This window comes from Theropithecus gelada, chromosome 7a (assembly GCF_003255815.1).
Source record: "Theropithecus gelada isolate Dixy chromosome 7a, Tgel_1.0, whole genome shotgun sequence".
Taxonomy (NCBI): domain Eukaryota; kingdom Metazoa; phylum Chordata; class Mammalia; order Primates; family Cercopithecidae; genus Theropithecus; species Theropithecus gelada.
In genome coordinates, this window is record NC_037674.1 from 58,366,081 (window position 1) to 58,385,092 (window position 19,012).

The window sequence follows — 19,012 nt, forward strand, 5'->3', positions numbered from 1 at the left end:
AAAAACCATTGATTACTGAATTTTTTAAAACAACTCCATCACCTCACGTTAAAATAATTTGTATACAAAGAATTCAACAGTAAAATTTAAAGAAGGAAAAAGAAAGCCACAGGAAGTAAGAATCAAACATATATCAGAAGTCTTGCCAGTGGAAGCTTTGAATGAGGAACAGAATGACATGCCCTGACTTTTATCTTAAGAGGATCACTCTGTTTTGTCTGCAATATTGAGAAAACACTAACAGGAATCAAGAGCAAAAGCAGGGATACTAGTTGTTTTGTTGTTGTTGTTGTTGTTTGTTTTCTCAGACGGAGTCTCGTTCTGTCACCCAGGCTGGAGTGCAGTGGCATTATCTCGGCTCACTGCAACCTTCGCCTCCCAGGTTCAAGTGGTTCTCCTGCCTCAGCCTCCCAAGTACCAGGGACTACAAGTGTGTACCACCACGCCCAGCTAATTTTTGTATTTTTAGTAGAGACAAGGTTTCACCATGTTGGCCAGGAAGTGAAAACATTGGGAAATAGCTGAATTCCGTATTTCAAAGGAAGAATAAACAGGATGATGGACTGCATGTTGGACTGTGAGATAAATATAAGGGCCATTGATGACTCCAAGGTTTTTGGACTGAGTAAATGAAAAGATTGAGGTCCCCCTGAGATGGGAATGACTAGGTGAGCAGGCTTGGGGATAAGATAAAAAGTCCAGTTTGGGATATGTTCAGTTGAGATGTTTCTTAGAAAACACAGTATAGGGGGAGTTCTAGATATCAGTCCAGAGTCCAGAAAACAGACATGCTCTGAAGATACACAATTGTGTGAATTATGAGTATGTAGTTGTCATTTAAAGTCTTGAGATTGGATGAGATTATCAAAAGAGGGACTGCAGGTAAAACAGATCAGGATCAAAGACTTGAACCTTACTTGGGGCACACCAAAGTTAAAAAGCCAGGGAGATGGGGAGGAATCACAAAAAGACCTTATTAAGTATAAGCAGCCAGGGAGACAGGAAGAAAAGCAGAAGCAAGGGAATGGAAGCAATGGAAGCCTAGAAGTCAAGGGAAGAAATTGTTTCAAGGAGGAGTGATCACCTGCATCAAATGCAAGTGGAAGATCTAGTCCTATGAAGACTGAAAACTGGTCATTAGATTTAATGAACCAAAAGTCAATAGTGATGCCAAGAACAACAGTGTAGTGGTTTGGGGGCAGGGTTACAAAAGCAATAGAACTGGAGGAAAAGAATTAGAGAAAAGAACATACATAGAGACAAATTTCATGGAACCTACAAAGTCCAGAATGGGAGCTTCTTTTCTCACGAGGAGCATGTGTACAGGAAGTTGCTGGTCTCTCATCGTACTGGCTGAGCAAAATGGCTGTAACAAGAAAACCTTTGGGGTGGGGGTGGGAGGCAAAACTGGTGAAATGGTCATTTGTGAAACTGTTCATCTGTGGAAGTGGACATTTGGCAAATTGGCCATTTAGCAAACTAGCATTCAGCAAATTGGTCTAGAGCAGCCTGGATGGAGGACAGTCAATGACATGGTATATTCCAACAGGTCCATCTTTCCTTACCTGCTTTCAGTGCTTGAGTTTCTGGTGGAAGAGAGTCAAAGGTTTGTGATCCTGTGCACATCAGTCTCTCCACTCTCTCGGCTGTAATATCAAGGGGACTAGGAAGTTTCTGACACACCATCGCTGAAGTCTGTTGTTAAGGACTCAAAACCTTGAGCCAGTGCCTCCCACCAAGGCGAAGATTCACTGTATGTTCTAAATATTGAGGTAACAAAGTCTGTCCATACAGAAAATGCCTGTGCTATATGGCAACACTGCTTTATGCATCACATCTCAAAGCATGCACACGATTTCAGGGAGTTCACAAACTCCTAAAAGCTCAGAAAGGATCCTCATGACAGATACTTTAACACTGAGACCCATGGAACAAATGAGAACAGAGCTTAGCAGGTTGGCTATCGGTGACCTTGAAATGAAACAGTTATCTAACACAAACATCTTATTTAAATCTTAGTGTAAACATTTTTATTTTTACAGTTTACTAAATAAACACAAAAAGAATTGTCTTCTTAAAGAAGTTCACTATTAGTAATGTTAACATAAATTAGTATTAGTGTATTAATTATTAAAGTATTTAATACAGTTTCATGGTAGAACACCAAATAAGCAGAGAAGACTTATTTTGGATTGAATGTTATTTCCAGAGAATTTCCTGGTTGCCATAACGCATTGTTTTTTCTTGCTTTATCAAAACTATTTCATTAAAAACCATTAGAATAAAGGATACCAAGAACAGCATGGGATATGGGTAGCCACTGACTGCAAATGGCGTTGATCTGAACTTTAGGGTCTGAATGTCGTGCCTCCCGGGCTCCAATTTTTAATCCTAAAGAAGTCACTATTTTATCAATTTTGTCTTTGTCCCTATAGTAAACACAAGATTGGAGGGCGGAAATGTCATATGCACATAAAAACAGGCAGTGGGGAAAAGGAACCCAACATTATCTGGCATATTTTTATCCTAATGTGTTACTTTTTCAAAAAAAGCTAAAAATGATTGAAGGGAATTCTGCCACAGAAAAAGCCTCCTCAACTTCTACTCTTACACTTTCAAGTGAATCCTTCTTTAAGACTTCCCAGGAAGTACTTCTCCCCAATCTCCTCAAGCAGACTATATCAAGTGGTAAAGCAGTCTTACAAATAAGTACTAATAAGTCATTATTCCACCACAGGAATAACTCAGAAAGTAAATTTACTAAAGCAAACTTATACCAGAAAAGTTATTTCCCCACTTCCCCATTAATGATCCTAGCTATCAAGCACCTTTTCTACTTTAATAACTATTTTTTAAACCTGGGTTTGCATAAAAAAAGACCCAATGTTTCTTTCTATCCTTTTATCTCTTCACCTCAGCACTCTATAAAATATTGCTATCCTGTCCCTTCAACATCACCCTTTAGCTGGGTTACACAGACTTCTTTAAATTGCTTCCAAGCCCTGTAATCAACTCATCTGTAGAAGCTCTGTTCACTTTCTCAGTCCATCTCAGCTTTCTGAAGTATGACTCATCAAACTGGAAAGTGAGACAAATTATACTGCCTAAAGATGCCTGAAGGTAAACAATGTCATAAGAGTCTTACTTTTTCAAGACAGCATCATACAAACTCCATATATTTTCCAGGATCAACTGTACAAATAAAGGTTTCTTTCCTTTGGCCTGTACAAAAGAATATACGGGCTTAAGTTCCTGAACATTTAATAGGCATTTATATATTCCTTCTTGACATGCTTTTATTCTCAATGTGTTTCATTTCTACTTGAAAATAATTATTCAAAAATAAAGTAGATGAAAGTAGTTATAAGAATGCACTTAAACAGCCAATAATCCACAATTAATAATAATCCATTGTTCTTTCCTCTGGGAACCACAGACTTTACAAGTGACATGACCATTCGTGGGTCATATTACCATGGCTGCCATCAAACAAATACACACAGCACCCAAGCCAAGAGCTAAAACTTCATTCTGCACGTGCAGGCTCTTTCCATGGACTTCAGTCTAAAATTATGTTAGAAGAAACATAAAGCATTCTTAAACATATTTCTAAAAGTTCACAAGGATAGGAAAATTTTGAAAACCCAAGAAACTCCATCATTTCTCTTACCAAACTACGCAAAAAGTTACTAGCAAGAACACCTTGAGGGGTACACTCTCCCATATACATGAAGGGGGATATATTAATAAATTGAAACCTCCTTTCTGAAGAACTACGGGCAACAGTATTAAGAAGTTAAAAGTCATTGGCTTAGAATGCTCAGTTTAAAAAAAAAAGCATCATGAAGACATAAAACTTATCCACAAAGATATCTATCGTACAATATCAAAACATTTGAAAAAAAACTATGTCCAATCTTAAGAGAATGATTACATAAATCATAGTGGTCTCACAAAATAAAATAACAGAGTGCTTACTGAATTATTTCATATAATCATCATAACTATCCTATGAGATAAGTGCTATTATCTTAATTTTACATATGAAATAACTGAGATAAAAGTCATAGAGCCAGTAAGTGGTGGAGCCAAAATTCAAACTCTCAAGGCATGCTCTTTCCCACTTAGCTATATTCATTCCCTTTAAAATATATGGTTTATAAAAAAGCTTTTAATGGCAAGGGAAGATGTTCATGATATGACAAAAGCAAAAGGGCAGCTACATTGTATAAACAGCATAATCTCAACTGAGGGATGTATATATCCATGTAAAAAGAATGAAAGAAATTACAAACATCTACTAGCAGTGCTGGCTTCGAGTTTTTTGTTTGCTGTGGCTTTATACTTGTGAGTACTTTCTAAAAAGAAATGTATATGATTTTCAGTGAGAATAAATTTATGAAATCCTGGTTTTATATCAAAAAACAAAGCTCCAAGAAAAGTATCCTTTGAGGGTATATGACAGCATTCCTACACCACCTCTATCTATAGAAGGAGTTTCAGGGAGCATCCACCTCTCCCGATCTACACTGCACGATGACCAGCATGCAGGGAGATAAGGCTTCAACTGAGACTAGGACAGTGTGAACCATACAGGGATGTCTAGAAGAGACATCTCTTTATGGTGACAGAGACAAACAAATGCACGGCACAAAATGTGTGTCTTCAGGTGCCCAAGATCTAAGATTTTTGGTCTTCTGAAAAAAAAGAAAAGAAAAGAAAAGAAAAAGCAGTTCTTTGCTCACTATACTTAAAAGGACTAAGAACTCTATATGAATAATACCTGTATATGAGATGTGTAAGCCTTTCCCAATTATATACAGTAAAAATTCCCTCATGAACTCACCTGAATAAATTAAAGCTGAATTACATTTATTAAAGATATTACAGGATAGATTTTCATAGGGCAAGAACATGACCAGCAATCAAAAGGGACATGCACCACATTACCTGATCACCCTTCATGATCTTTTTAGCCTTCATATTTATACAGTAATCTCCCCACAAGGTTTTCATAAGAACTTCCTTTTTGATGCCAATTTTTTGACTGTAGATTCTGGCGAAGTGCTCAATTCTGAAAGAAGACCAAATGTTCACGTTATTAATAACAACGATTAGCATAGGTAACATTTGAACATTTCTGTGACAGGTACTGTTCAAACTTCTTTACACGTGTATTACTAAACTTAATCCACTATCCTACAGAACTTCCCCATTTTATAGAAAAGGGTAATGAAGCACAGAAATATCATGCAGGGAAGAAGTGAGGTGGGGCTTTAAATCCAAGCAGTCTGGCTCCAAAGCCCATGTTCAGGTCTACATTAATATGAATTGTAATACATGCTATAGCTTTGTTTCTTAATTTTGCATGTGTAAAACAAGATAAAACTAGGGCCAAAGCCAAGAAAATGCAAGCTCCAGCTGCCCGTCACAACTATGCCAGCCATAAAATTTTATTTCAGCTACTCACTGCTGTGACAGTTGCTCACAAATGAAAGAAACTCTTGAGCCACAACCTGCCAAAACAAGGTGTTTATTATCCTAGATTAATGATAAACATACACACACTGACTTAACTTGCATCAGCCCACAGAGAAACCAGTTACCACCATGGCCTCCCATCACAGGAGGACAGTCAACAACAACTAAGGGTGCTACATATAGCATCTGCGTTGTCTGGATAAAGGACCTAAGAAATGCCTTGTCTTTAGAGAACAACCTAATTTAATCTAAGGTTTGAGATTAGAATTTTCAAAGTACCAGCATCTTAAAAGATGCCTCCTCAGGAAAAAAAAAAAAAAAAAAAAAGGATATTCCCAGTTTTTTTCCACACCATACTGAAAAGCCCAACCTAATGCAATCACGCAAGAAAAGGAAATAAAAAGTATACTGATTAGAAAAGAATAAATAAAACTATCTTTGTTCATAGGTGACTCTTTAATCACTCCTCCACAAATGAACACAATGTGAAAGGCTGACAACCACTGGTAGAGTTCCTATGCCTCAAAAAGAAAGCAGGCTCTGCCTTGTTGCCTAACCAGTGGATCGCTAAAGAGTCAGGCCTCCTCCTGGCTTCCTGTGTTTCTGCACACCCAGAATGGCGCACAGAGCCTTACTTCCAGATGTTAAGTCAGGATACCCTCATCTCTGCGGCTTTTCATTTGTCAACACCCAGTTTTGCTAGGCAGGCTGCAACCTGCCATGCAGATTTGCAAATCCAATTCAGGACCTACACGCAGGTCCAAGGTCTACACGTGGAAGGAAACAATAGGAGGCAACTACTGTGGACTGACTTCCCAGGCATTCTCCAACCTAACTGTAGAAGGGAGCCCTATTCTTTAGCAGTGATGCTCCCTGGGGCCTCAACAAATACAGTTGAAGCTTTGCTCTCCACATTGGCAACTTGGGTCCTTCTTAGATGGTTAAAACCGGAGCTAATGACTGAGTGATGAACACATGAAACCTGTGACATTTTCTTTCTTTTAAATTTGAATTATTTTTTCACCTGATATAGAACCAATTTTTTTTATATCTTTAACTGACACTTACATTCTGACTTTAATTATTCTATTCATATGGTTCATGTTCCTGTCTACTTAACCTGTGAAAATCTCCCCTAAACCATGTGCCTGCAGAGTTCTACTTATAGTTCTATTTTTGTCTCATGCACTTTGTTGTTCTGATAATTGATAGCTAATCTCTTCACTAGTAAATGTGTCAATTATCTATGCGAAAATGATCCTTATGCCATAATTCATTTACCATAAATCCTATTTTATTGTTAATGTTGCCAAACCTCTCTCTTTTCATTCACATTTGGTTGACATAATCTGATCTAAAGCTTTGGTATTTAGCCTCTGTCCATTACGCTTTATGTTTATCTCTTTTACGTAGTAAACGTCTGGATTTATTTTTTTAATAAAATTTCCTTTCTAAAAAATATCTCCTTAATAGGGGATTTGATACATTTATTGGGGCAATCATTTATCGGTACAACTGTTTTGATCAGTTAGATTTCCAGTGTGGTTTCTATTCTTTCAGGATTTTTTAAAAAAATGTTGAGTTGTGTTACCCAGACTGTATTATACATTCTTTTATCTTTTATAATGATGTCAGATAAATACCCTGCTCTTAATTCTGAAAGTGGTAAACTTAAAGATTTTTATAAATAAACACTCTAAAACCCCTATCAAAATCATAAATTATAGTAAGACATTTGCCCTTTTGCTTAGGCTAGGCTCTTCTAGTCCACCACATAAAATATTCACACCTGTGTACAAATCTTTCAAAATCTTGTTTCTTATCCTTTTCATTATTTTTTATTCCATAGTTACCACAAAATTTGCTTAACACCAACCCATTCCCCATTACTGCTAGTGCTTTTATTTATTTTTGTCATTAAACAGTTACAATTTTTAAACACTGACAATTTCTAGCACTTCTCCATTCTTGAATTCTATTTTAATTCGTTTCCTCTACAGAGTAACTGCAAACAAGAGTCTAAGAGACCTGCAGACCGATTTATATTCCAAGACTACTGATCTATTCGTTGCCTATCTTCATGAATGACAACTCAGTCAAGTATGAAATTACTGAACCACACACCCTTTTGCCCTCCAAGCTACGAAGTGGATTACTGTTAACTACAGAATTCTAAGACACGGTTACACAAAGACAAGTAAATCTATTACAAAGGGCTTCTCATTGTCTCTTTTCTCCTGTCCCTATGCTATAAGTTTGGGGACTCAGTTCTATGTATCTAAAGCAAGAACTTAGATTCTTGCTGCTACCCATCCAAGTCAATGTGTTTCTGCTTTTCAGAGCAGACTCTCCCAGATTAACATCAATTAACAGGACAGATTTAGGCAGAAGACCTAGGTTCAGCCTCTAGTCACACTTCTTAATCCTTTCCCACTGCGGAGAGTTTATAGAACCATCTTGCAAATTCTGAAATGTGCTCATTTTCCACTTTTGTGACACATGCAGCTGTCAACTTGGCCTATTCACTGACATTTTAGAGGAAAAAGGGAAGGTAAAAGTCTCTGGTGCTTTCATTTCCACCACTACTTTCCCATAAATTCACATATCAACTTGTTGAGAACAGACACTAGCCGATCTCTAAATCTGACCTTGTCTAACACAGGGGAACATTCATTTATTGGCTGACAGTATCTAAAAATGTCAGAAGTAAGAGCTCTGTAAATTACCCTTATTCTATCCATTCAACTTTCTCCCCATTCCTTTTCCTTCCACAATAAACTTCCCCCAATTTGTGTGATTGACTAAAATTGGCATAAAACATTAAATTACTTATGAAAATCACTTTAAGAAAGGGACAAGCCTCCCACCTTGTGGTTTACTACCAGAATGCTCACAAATCAGGAAATCAACAGGTCTGACCCTATTACACGACTGAACGAATCACTGTGAATGAATCTGAAGAAAGTCTTGAAATCATCTTAGCCCAATATTCTTGTTTTTTCAGATAAGTAAACTGAGGCCTAGAAAGGTGATAATGACAACCCATCAACCATATATGAAAAGTGCAAATTCTCAGCAGGTTCACAATTTCTATTTTTATCATATACACATTACCTCAATTTATTTAAGTCTGGTATGACCTTTCGGGCATCAAATGGACTAAGGTATCTATCATTTATTATAAACAGAAAGTTATGATATTATATTACACTGCCCAAGACAAAATCTGGTCAAAGGGAAACTGGAGAACAAGTTCCTGTAAAAAGGAAAATATATTTTAAAAAATGAAGCCAGAGATTTGTTAGGCTACTCCAAGCCTTGCATTCTAGTCAGCTCCTGATCCTTTCTTTCTTTCCAATTCTAAGTCATACTGATACATGTTTCATGAAAAAACTCTGTTTTCTCCAAATGCATCAGTTTTAGTTCTATGATTCCCGTAAATTACATGCAATATCAAGCCCACAACTAAAGTAAAGGTCGTTATGGTCCCACTATTACTTATCCAAACCACAGACATTTTTCTCAAAGTAATAATCTTTTAACTACATTTGGATTTTTTGATTCCACAAGTCAGAAATTGCTATAGTTAAAAAAACGTGATCAATTACCTACTCCATTCTGAAATCTAATATCACTGTTAACACGGCCTCAGCATGTACAAATCCGGGAGAGGCAATAAGAAGAAATAAGAATCCTTATACCCCATAGGGCAGACACTAGAGAAGAACCATGTCAAAAAAAGACAGGATTCAGAGTCAGGCAGACTTTAATCTTAATATCAGCCTGCCTCTTATTAGTCGAGTGATGTTGAACAAAATTTACTCAATGTTCTTGAGACTTAGATAATAAACAGTAGTATCTATTTCAAAGGAGTGTTGTCAGAATTTGGCGAAATAATTTAAATAAAGTGACTAACTCAATATCTTGCACATGTACATCTTCATTAAAGCTAGACTAACTTTTGCTACTGTTGGTATAAAAGTTGATATAAATATATTTGTTCATCTATGTATAAATAACTTTAAGAAGATAAAAAAAAACCTGACAGGAAATAAACTGAGCTAAGGAATAAGGTGGGATCCATTTGTGGTACACATTTCAATTTACTCAAGAATAAAGTTAAAAATCAATTGTATATAAAATCTGTAAAGAAATGCAAGACTGGCTCAATATTCAAAAACATCAATCAATGTAATATACCATATTAACAAGCTAAAGAAGAAAACTCATACAAATATATTAATCAATACAGAAAAGGTATGTGACAAAACTGGACACATTCATAATAATGACATTCAGAAAAATATTAGGGGACTTCCTCAACGTGATAACGGACATCTAAAAACAGTCTGCAGACCTAACATTATTTCTAATGGTGAAAGACTTAATGCTTTCCTCCTAGATCGAGAACAAGGCAAGGAAATTCTCACCACTGTCAGTCAAATAGTGCTGGAAATTCTAGCTAATGCAATCAGCAAAAGAGAAAATAGCATGGAGATAGAAAAGGAAAAAAAATACAACAATTCCCATTTGCAGACATGATTGTCTCGCAGCAAATTCAAAAATATCTACAAAGAACTTCAAGTGAGTTCAGCAAGGTGACAGTATACAAGATCAACATATAAAAATTAATTGTATTTCTATATACTAGATGTGTGAACACCAAAATTAAAAATATCACTTATAATCATTCAGAAAAATGAAAAATTAAGTGTAAATCTACCTTAACATGTACAGCACTTGTATGCTGAAAACTATAAAATGATCACAAAATATTTTTTTAAAATGTTAAATAAATGGAGAGGTATAGTGTGAGGCATGGAATAGAAAAGATTCAACACAGCACAGATGTCAAAATTCTCCCCAAATTAACAGGTTTACCAAGCAATTTCCATCCAAATCCTAGCAAGATGTTTTTGTAGATATAGGTAAGATTACTATAAAATTTACATGGAAAGGCAAACGCCTTGAACAGCAAAAGTAATTTTGAAAAATAAAAATAATGTGGACAGAAATAATCTACCTGATTTCAAGACTTATTAATGTAGCTATACTAATCAAAATTATGTGGTACTGTTGGAAAGACAGACACATAGATTAAAGGAACAGAACAAAACACCCAGAAACAGACCCACACAAGTATGCCCAACTGATTTTGACAAAGGCACAAAAGCAATTCAACAGAGAAGAGATAACCTTTTCAACAAAGGGTTCTAGAGTAAATGGAAATTCAAAGGCCCTCTTCTCCCACAAAAGAAAACCTCAATCCAAGCCTCACACTTTATACAAAAATTAACTCAAAATGGGTCACAGACTTAAATGTAAAAAGTAAAACTAAAACTTTTAGAAAAAAATGAGAGACAATCTTTAGGATCTAGAGCTAGGCAAAGAGTTCTTCAACTTGACTCTAAAATCAAGATCCATAAAAAGAAAAAATGATAAAGGACACTTCGGTCAAATTAAAAACTTTGCTCACTTTGATGGTTGGGAGTGGTGGCTCACGCCTGTAATCCCAGCACTTTGGAAGGCCGAGGCGGATCACCTGAGGTCAGGAGTTTGAGATCAGCTTGGCTAACATGGTGAAACCTCGTCTCTACTAAAAGAAACACAAAAATTAGCTGGGAATGGTGGTGTGCACCTGTAGTCCCAGCTACTCAGGAGGTTGAGGCAGGAGAATCACTTGCACCTGGGAGGCACAGGTTGCAGTGAGTCAAGATTGCGTCACTACACTACAACTTGGGCAATAAGCAAGACTAAAAAAACCACAAAAAACTAGCCGGGCGAGGTGGCGGGCACCTGTAGTCCCAGCTACTCGGGAGGCTGAGGCAGGAGAATGGCGTAAACCCGGGAGGCGGAGCTTGCAGTGAGCTGAGATCTGGCCACTGCACTCCAGCCTGGGCGACAGAGCGAGACTCCGTCTCAAACAAAACAAAACAAAACAAACAAAAAAACAAAAAAAAATCTTTGCTCACTTTGAAAAACACTATTAGAGGATATGAAGTCAAACTATAGACTGGGAGAAAATATTTGCAAAACACATATGAGACAAAGGACTACTGTTTAGAATAGAAAAAACTGTCAAAATTCAGGAGTATGAAAAAAACACAGTAACAAAAAGGGAAAAAATGTGAAAAGACATTTCACTCAAGAGGACCTACAGATGACAAATCAGCACATGAAAAGATGTTCGAGGTAACCAGCTATTATGAAAATGCAAATTAAAACCACAATAGCATATTAGTACACACCCAACAGAACTGCTAAAATGAAAACAGTGACAACACCAAACGTGAACATTTGGAGAAAACGGATCACTCACGCATGCATTGCTGGTGAGAATAGAAAATGGTACAGTCCCTCTGGAAACAGTTTGATAGCTTCTTTAAAAACTAAACATACAACTACCATACGACTCAGCAAATGCACTCATAGGCATTTATTCCAGAGAAATGAAACATGTTCACACAAAAACCTACACATGAATGTTTATAGCGGCTTTACTCATAATGGCCCAAAAAGGAAAAAAAAAAACCAGATGTCCTTTAATGGGTGAATAGTTATACTGGGGTACATCCACACCATGGAATACTACTAAGCAACAGAAAGGAACCAACTACAGTATTAATGCATGCAATAACTTGGATAAGTCTCTAGAGAATCACGCTAAGTGAAAAAAATCAATCCAAAAAAATCATATATTTTTTGCTTCCATTTCTATAACAGCCATGAGATGAGAAATTTGGAGATAAGATAAATGGTTATCAAGGGTTAAAAAGGGTTTGAGGGAGGGAAGGAAGTAGCTGTGGCAATATAAGGGCAACGTGAAGGAGCCTTGCAGTGATAGAAATGTTCTGTATATTGATGGCAAATGGCAAAGTCCTGGTTGAGGTATTGTACTACAGTTATACAAGATGTTATTATGGATAGGAGGCAGTTACTGGGTAAAGGGCACCAGAGAACTCTCTGTATTATCTCTTACAACTGTAGGTGAATCTATAATTATCTCAAAATAAAAAGTTTCACTAAAAAAACCAATGGCATATAAAATCCACAAAGAGATTTAATCAGATTCAAACAGACTTACCCAAAGCCCCACCCATCTATTGCACTGGTAAACACCACATTTCCCTGTTCTGGAGAGAAGTAAAGCTGAGAATCATCTGTGTCCTCCAAGCCAGTGCTCCAGTCATATACTTGCTCTCCTTGTTCAGAATGTGGATTCACTTGGGATTCAGTCTCTCTCTCTGCTCTTTCTTCTAGGACTTTAGAAGTAAAAAGAGTTCCTGTGAGTGCATTAATCTAGGAGAGATGGTGAAATGGCAGAGTGTCATTCAGATGCTTAGCACACTCACGGAAGGATAAACACTGCTTAACCTGTGTTAGGACTAGAATCATCAGTCAGTTTGGGCTCATTAAGCACACACGAATGGAGGTGGCATTTACAATCAGTAAATAACTTACATGTATCCATTCCCTAAACTCAGCATAACTAAATTCTAAGGCTTTTGGAAGGTCATTTTTTGATTATTATTAGTTTAATGTAAATGTTAATATCATACCCTTAATTTGTTTTTCAGCACTGAGGCCTACTATCACAAAGTACTCATGATTTCCAACCCCACAATCCTAGTTTGTAACCTTAGTCCACTGCCTTGCCATTTCTCACATCGGTTGTCTGAAATGTTCACTACCCTCTTCAGGCCCTCTTCCCAACTCCTAATCCTCAACTACTTTCACTCCCAAATAGGCAGTAATCTTATGTCCTACCTCAGAAAGAAAATGGAACCTATTACTCATATTTCCTTCAAGTGCCCCACATTCCAATCTACAAGCTCACTTATGTCTGCAAATACCACTGACCTTTCTCCCGCCAATGCAGGGCAGGAGTTATTTTACCTCTTCCTATTTCATGTTTTTTTTTTTTATTTTCTGAGGTGGAGTCTCGCTCTGTTGCCCAGGCTAGAATGGAGTGGTGTGATCTTGGCTCACTGCACGCTCTGCCTCCGGGTTCACACCATTCTCCTGCCTCAGCCTCCCGAGTACCTGGGACTACACATGACTGCCACCAGGCCCGGCTAATTTTTTGCAAATTTTAGTAGAGACGGGGTTTCACCTTGTTAAACAGGACGGTCTTAATCTCCTGATCTCGTGATCCACCCGCCTCGGCCTCCGAAGGTGCTAGGATTACAGGCAGGAGCCACCGAGCCCAGCCTACCTCTTCCTATTTCTACAGGGAATGATATCCATCCCTCATTCTTTTTCACAGTTCTGCTTTTATTGTTTCCTGCCTTTAGCAAATAAATATACTCAAGCTGTCCTCATCAATGGCTTTCCACTATGTTGAGGAAAAAATTTCAAACTCTTATGCATGGCATACAAGGTTCACCAACATCTAAATCCTATATCCTTTTTCCCATCTCTTGTCACTGTTTAACATAATCTAATTCTTCAGCTATAAAACAATTTGTAGTCCTTAAATGAAACACTGTACTGTGCTTTTTCTTGCCTTTATGACTTTGCCCATCATATTCCTTCTCTTTTGAATGTCCTTTTCCTCTCTACCTGGCAAACACCTACTTTACTTCCATCTCAAGGTTTCCATTGTACGACTTCTAACTCATTCTTCCCTCTTGACCCAGACTGGGTTAGATGGCCCTTGTGCTGTCATATCACACCCAGGGCTTATCTCATTGTTCTCCAAGTATCTCTTTGTCTCCCCTACTATACTGTGAGCTCCTTGAAAATAGGGATTCTGACCTGTCCATCTTATATTCACAATCCCTAATGCACAATGGACATTCGATAATTCATTTATTCAACATATATCTAGGAAATATTTGCTGAATAAATAAATGAATGAATGCTTGGGTAAAATTTCCTCTAACGACAGGTAAAAAAATACTATAGACAGGTAATAAAATCCTAATATTGCTTCACTTTGGAACCAAGATACAGTTTTAAACAAGAGAGTCTATTGTCTAAGCTTTATATGATGGGTGATTCCAAGAGATGGAAGGGACTACTGAGAACATGCTTATTCTGTAGCCACTGTTGTAGAATAACACCAACATGTATGAATATGAAGTGGAAAAGTTCATTTTTCTGTAGCAATGGCTCATACCAAGCTTAGTAACTTCCTTATAACTCTTCTTTGAGACTAAATTTTTTAAATACTAAAAATTAAAATACCTGTTCTAAAATATTCTTGAGGTGAGAATAGGCCTCTTGTGGGGTGAATTTCAGTTCCACTATCAAGCGATCTATCTTATTAATCACTAAAACTGGACGGATGTTTTCAAGCCAAGCTTGTCGCAGAACTGCTTGTGTCTGATAAAAACAGAAAGAAGAATGTAAAACTCATGATTTGAATTAAGTAAAGCACATTAGAAAATACTGATCAATAACCACTCTAGACAACGCCAGTCAGACAAAGGTATTCATTAGGCATTCACAAACTATGTATACAGTACAGTAGCAAAGAACTATAGACAAGAAATCATCATTGCCTTTACACAACTGACAGTTATGAAGGATAAATAAGGCCAGGCATGGTGGCTCACACCTGTATCTCAGCACTCTGGGAGGCTGAGGCAGGTGGATCGCTTGAGGCCAGGAGTCCAAGACTAGCCTGGCCAACATGGCGAAATCCCGTCTCTACTAAAAGTACGGAAATTAGCCAGGTGTGGTGGCACATGCCTGTAATCCCAGTTACTGTGGAGGCTGAGGCATAAGAATCACTTGAACCCAGGAGGTGGAGGTTGCAGTAAGCCAAGATCGTGCCACCACACTAAAGCCTGGGTGACAGAGCAAGACTGTTTCAAAACAAACAAAAACAAAAACAAAGTATGTTAAATTAAAGTCATCATCTCTAAGATTCCTTCAGAACTCTGGTGATTTAACTCCATCACAGACTGGAACGTTACCAAATGTGAAATATAAAACCAACGTTCTGATTGTCAGTGAAATGCCTAAAGTCAGTCAGTTCCTCCTCTTTCCTCACTCTTAACCATTTAAGTATTTTCTCATCACAATCCACTACCTGTGGACAGACTCCTTCCACAGCATCTACCACAATGATGCATCCATCACAAATGCGAACAGCGGTTGATACTTCTGAGGAAAAGTCCACGTGTCCTGGAGAGTCTATCAGATTAATCAGGTACTCCTCATTACCTAAAACACAATTCGTAAACACACATTTTCAGTTCTCCAGGTATACATTGTTCTTCCTCAGGCATTCTAGAATAAGAAAGCTGAAAGCTTCTAAGAAAAAACTGAACAAAGCTAAAGGAGTTGAAAGCTCAATCCAGAGCTACCATTCCAAGTTTTCCCACTGATGGGACTACTGATTCCAAATAGCATCTATATAAAATGTTAAAGGACTTCATTATTCTAATAGTTACCACTTAAGAGCTTAATGGGAGCCAGCCACTATGATACTCACTTTTAATGTGCTAATCACATATTATTGAATCCTTACAATATCCCTATGAGATACATATTACTATTCTCCTTTTACAGATTAGGAAATTGAAACTGAAAGAAATCAATGCTCAAGGGCCTCACAGTAAGAGCTGTTCAAAGGGCTAACAAAGCAGTTGGCCAACTTCTTCCCTACAATTTGTCAAAGAGCAGTGTATGAATCTGCTCAATCAAGATTTAGACTCAAATCTACAAAAACTTAAGGAGCAGTTACTATGTGCCAAGCAGTGTGCTATGTGCTTGCCCATTAATAACTCCTTCAATAGTCTCAGCAGACAAATGTATTAAACTTATAGTAGGGTGATGACACATCCTGAGTTGTCTGGTTTTAACACTGAAACTTCCACATCCCATCAAAGCCCTTAGTCCCACGCAAACAAGAAAAAAAAAGATCATCCTAGGTTATAGAGAGTTATCATTAAACCTAACTTAGTATACCATGCAGAAAATTAGTAATGCTATAGAATTCTATACTCATTCCCCATTATTGATAAATTTGATATAATTCTCTTTTAAAGACAGAATAATTATTTGAATGCTCAAACATATACTTCACTTTTGCTCCTCCCCTTAACTCAGAGTTTGTCAACTTGAATGTGCTCAAGAATAACTACAAGGTTGAGTATCCTTTATTTGAAATCGAAAATGCTCCAATGAGCATTTCCTTTTTGTGCCATGTTGGTATTTGAAGAGTTTTGAATTTGGGAGCACTTCAGATTTTGGATTTTCAGATTTGGGATGCTCAACCTGCAATGTATGGGACAGTTAAAGAATTTTCCCCCAATATAATTTTAATGACTTCGCTTGTGCCCTAGGTGATACAGATGATAAAACACCACCACAACAATAACCACAACCAGAACTTAACATCTGTGGACTGCCTATTCACGGCTGGCATTGCTCTAAGCATATTACAGAAATTATCTAATGTTTACTTACAACAATCCCCTGTAGTAGTTACAACTATCAGCCCAATTTTATACAGCAGGTAACTAAGGCACAGAAAAGTTAAGTATTTTTCTGAAGGACATCCAGCTAGAATCCAACTCTGAGGTTAACTGACTAAGATCACACAATTCAAAATGATAGAGCAGAAGTTCAAATCCATTTAACTCCAAAGACCATACCTCTAACCACTACACTCAGAAGGCAGTAACTTTTACTACACATGCCAAGATTCCACTGCTAATGAATTCCTAAAACACTGGGTGAAGCATTCCCAAGTGTACTGTGGCTCAGTGGGAAAGACTGCCATCAGTTAGCAACAGACTGTCTTCTTCAGAATCACTCCTCCCCACTGCCTCCTGGTCTTTTCATGCAAACTGTTTTATGAGGAACCATTGCTCTGCTGAAACCACCAGAGAAGGCTCCAACCAGAGAAGACCACGGAGATCTCCAATGAAAATCCAAGAAGTCAAATAATCAGAGCCCTGGAACAATGGTCCACTGGACCTCAATTGAGCCTTTCACTGTCAGATCTCACACCAGTTTTCCTAGCCAACATTTTCAATAAGTACCATGGTCTCAACCAAGTACACCAGAAAAAAAGGAGCATGTCTAGTGGTGGTCTAGGGTCCTAGTATATAAAATTAAAGTTGTGAGATTCTTAGAATCACTCAGCATCTTCTCAGCCTAAGCCTTTATTTCATAGAAAAACATGCTAATGCCCTCAAAAGGTAAGAGACTGACCCAAGGTCCCAAAAGAAGCAAGCCAGAAATACACCCCGGGCTATCGAATGATCTTAGTCATTTCTCGGGTCTTAGATGCCTTCAAACTTTGCAAGTGGGGAAACCACACTAGCCTGTTCATTCGGCTGAACTCCAGACTTGAGAGTGGGAGAACTTCAAGCACTTTCCCACCCTTTGTGATACGACCTGGACCTGATAAACAAGTTTCAGAGACTGGGTCTCCAGTCAAGTCCTTTACAGAGTCTAAAAATGCACTCGTACAGAAATTTCAGGCTTCCTATATAACAGTGCTCTTACCTTTTATTGGAGTTAGACCTTTTAGGGAATACTCAGAAAAATGAACACCTATCTACCTATCTATGCTCCTCTAATTATGTATCCATTTCCAGATTCTTTGAAATTCATTCAGGAAGGGCAAGTTCAGATCTACAGAGGAACTGAAAAGCTAGAGATATACCAAGTGTTTCTGTCTGAAAATCTACATCCTAAAAAATAAGTGTCTGATCAAATAATACAGCTGAGAAATACAGCCGGCCTTGGAGCTCACATCACACATACATATTAAAGGTTCAGAGAAGCCCTGTGACAGAAGTCTGTCCAACTCTATTTAACCTGGAGTTTCTCAAATATATTTAACGGTGAGAAAGAGGAAATGCCATGGTCAGTTACACAGCTGACAAAGGCTTGGCTCAGCTCTGAGTCAGGCCTCCCAATTCCTCTTTCAATGCCTTTTTCATCTTAACCCTTTGCAAACAACTTTAACCTAAATTTTCAAAGGTTGGAGAAAGAAGTCCCATATCCATTAGAGAAAAAAAGTCCACAAGCACAGCTCTTCTGCTGTGACTTCAGCTACATTATGTATCTTTAAAAAATGTCACTTACCACTTTTGTGTGTGTGTGATCAAATTTAAAAAAAATATAAAAACAGTTACAGGGTTTATCATGCTAGATATTACTATTGCTAGTCGAAATTATCTTAAAAGTAGAGAACGCATAATACTTTTCAGGAGACAAAATTTTTTACATGCTAAATGATCTTTCCAATTTGTAACAAAGTTCTGAAGCTATGTGTTGAATTAATCCCTGTAATAGCATTCAGGGACAGAAACTTCTGCTGCTTTACTTCCCAGGCATTCCAAACTAAACCGCTTCATTTCAAGGCACAGATATAATCAGTCAAGCAACAATCCAATCTTTTCATGTTCCAGGGGGCTGAAAAAAAAGTTGGAAGAACCAAAGTTAATTATGGGAGATATCTTCCAGACAATTTCTGCTGCTAATAGGGAGTTACGGGAAAAGAATTCCTCCCTTGCCCATGGTTTTAAAGTGCCATGGATAATCGTCTCACAGAAGGTGCACA

General features: G+C 37.6%; 1 protein-coding gene across 5 annotated transcripts in view; it reads right to left on the bottom strand.

Annotated features, from left to right (window-relative positions):
• The window catches only part of EFL1 (elongation factor like GTPase 1), a 135,078-nt gene that overhangs the window by 99,603 nt on the left and 16,463 nt on the right, over positions 1-19,012 (bottom strand). For all 5 annotated transcript variants that reach the window (XR_003120236.1, XM_025390570.1, XM_025390572.1 and 2 more), the window contains 7 exons: positions 15,521-15,654; positions 14,671-14,808; positions 12,566-12,780; positions 4,951-5,074; positions 3,146-3,222; positions 2,293-2,429; positions 1,566-1,688 (listed from right to left, as the gene is read on the bottom strand). Coding sequence is in view for 4 of the 5 variants with exons in the window: in XM_025390570.1 (XP_025246355.1) it covers positions 1,566-1,688; positions 2,293-2,429; positions 3,146-3,222; positions 4,951-5,074; positions 12,566-12,780; positions 14,671-14,808; positions 15,521-15,654 (948 nt within the window). In the remaining variant the exon portion in view is untranslated. The remainder of the gene's footprint in view (positions 1-1,565; positions 1,689-2,292; positions 2,430-3,145; positions 3,223-4,950; positions 5,075-12,565; positions 12,781-14,670; positions 14,809-15,520; positions 15,655-19,012) is intronic.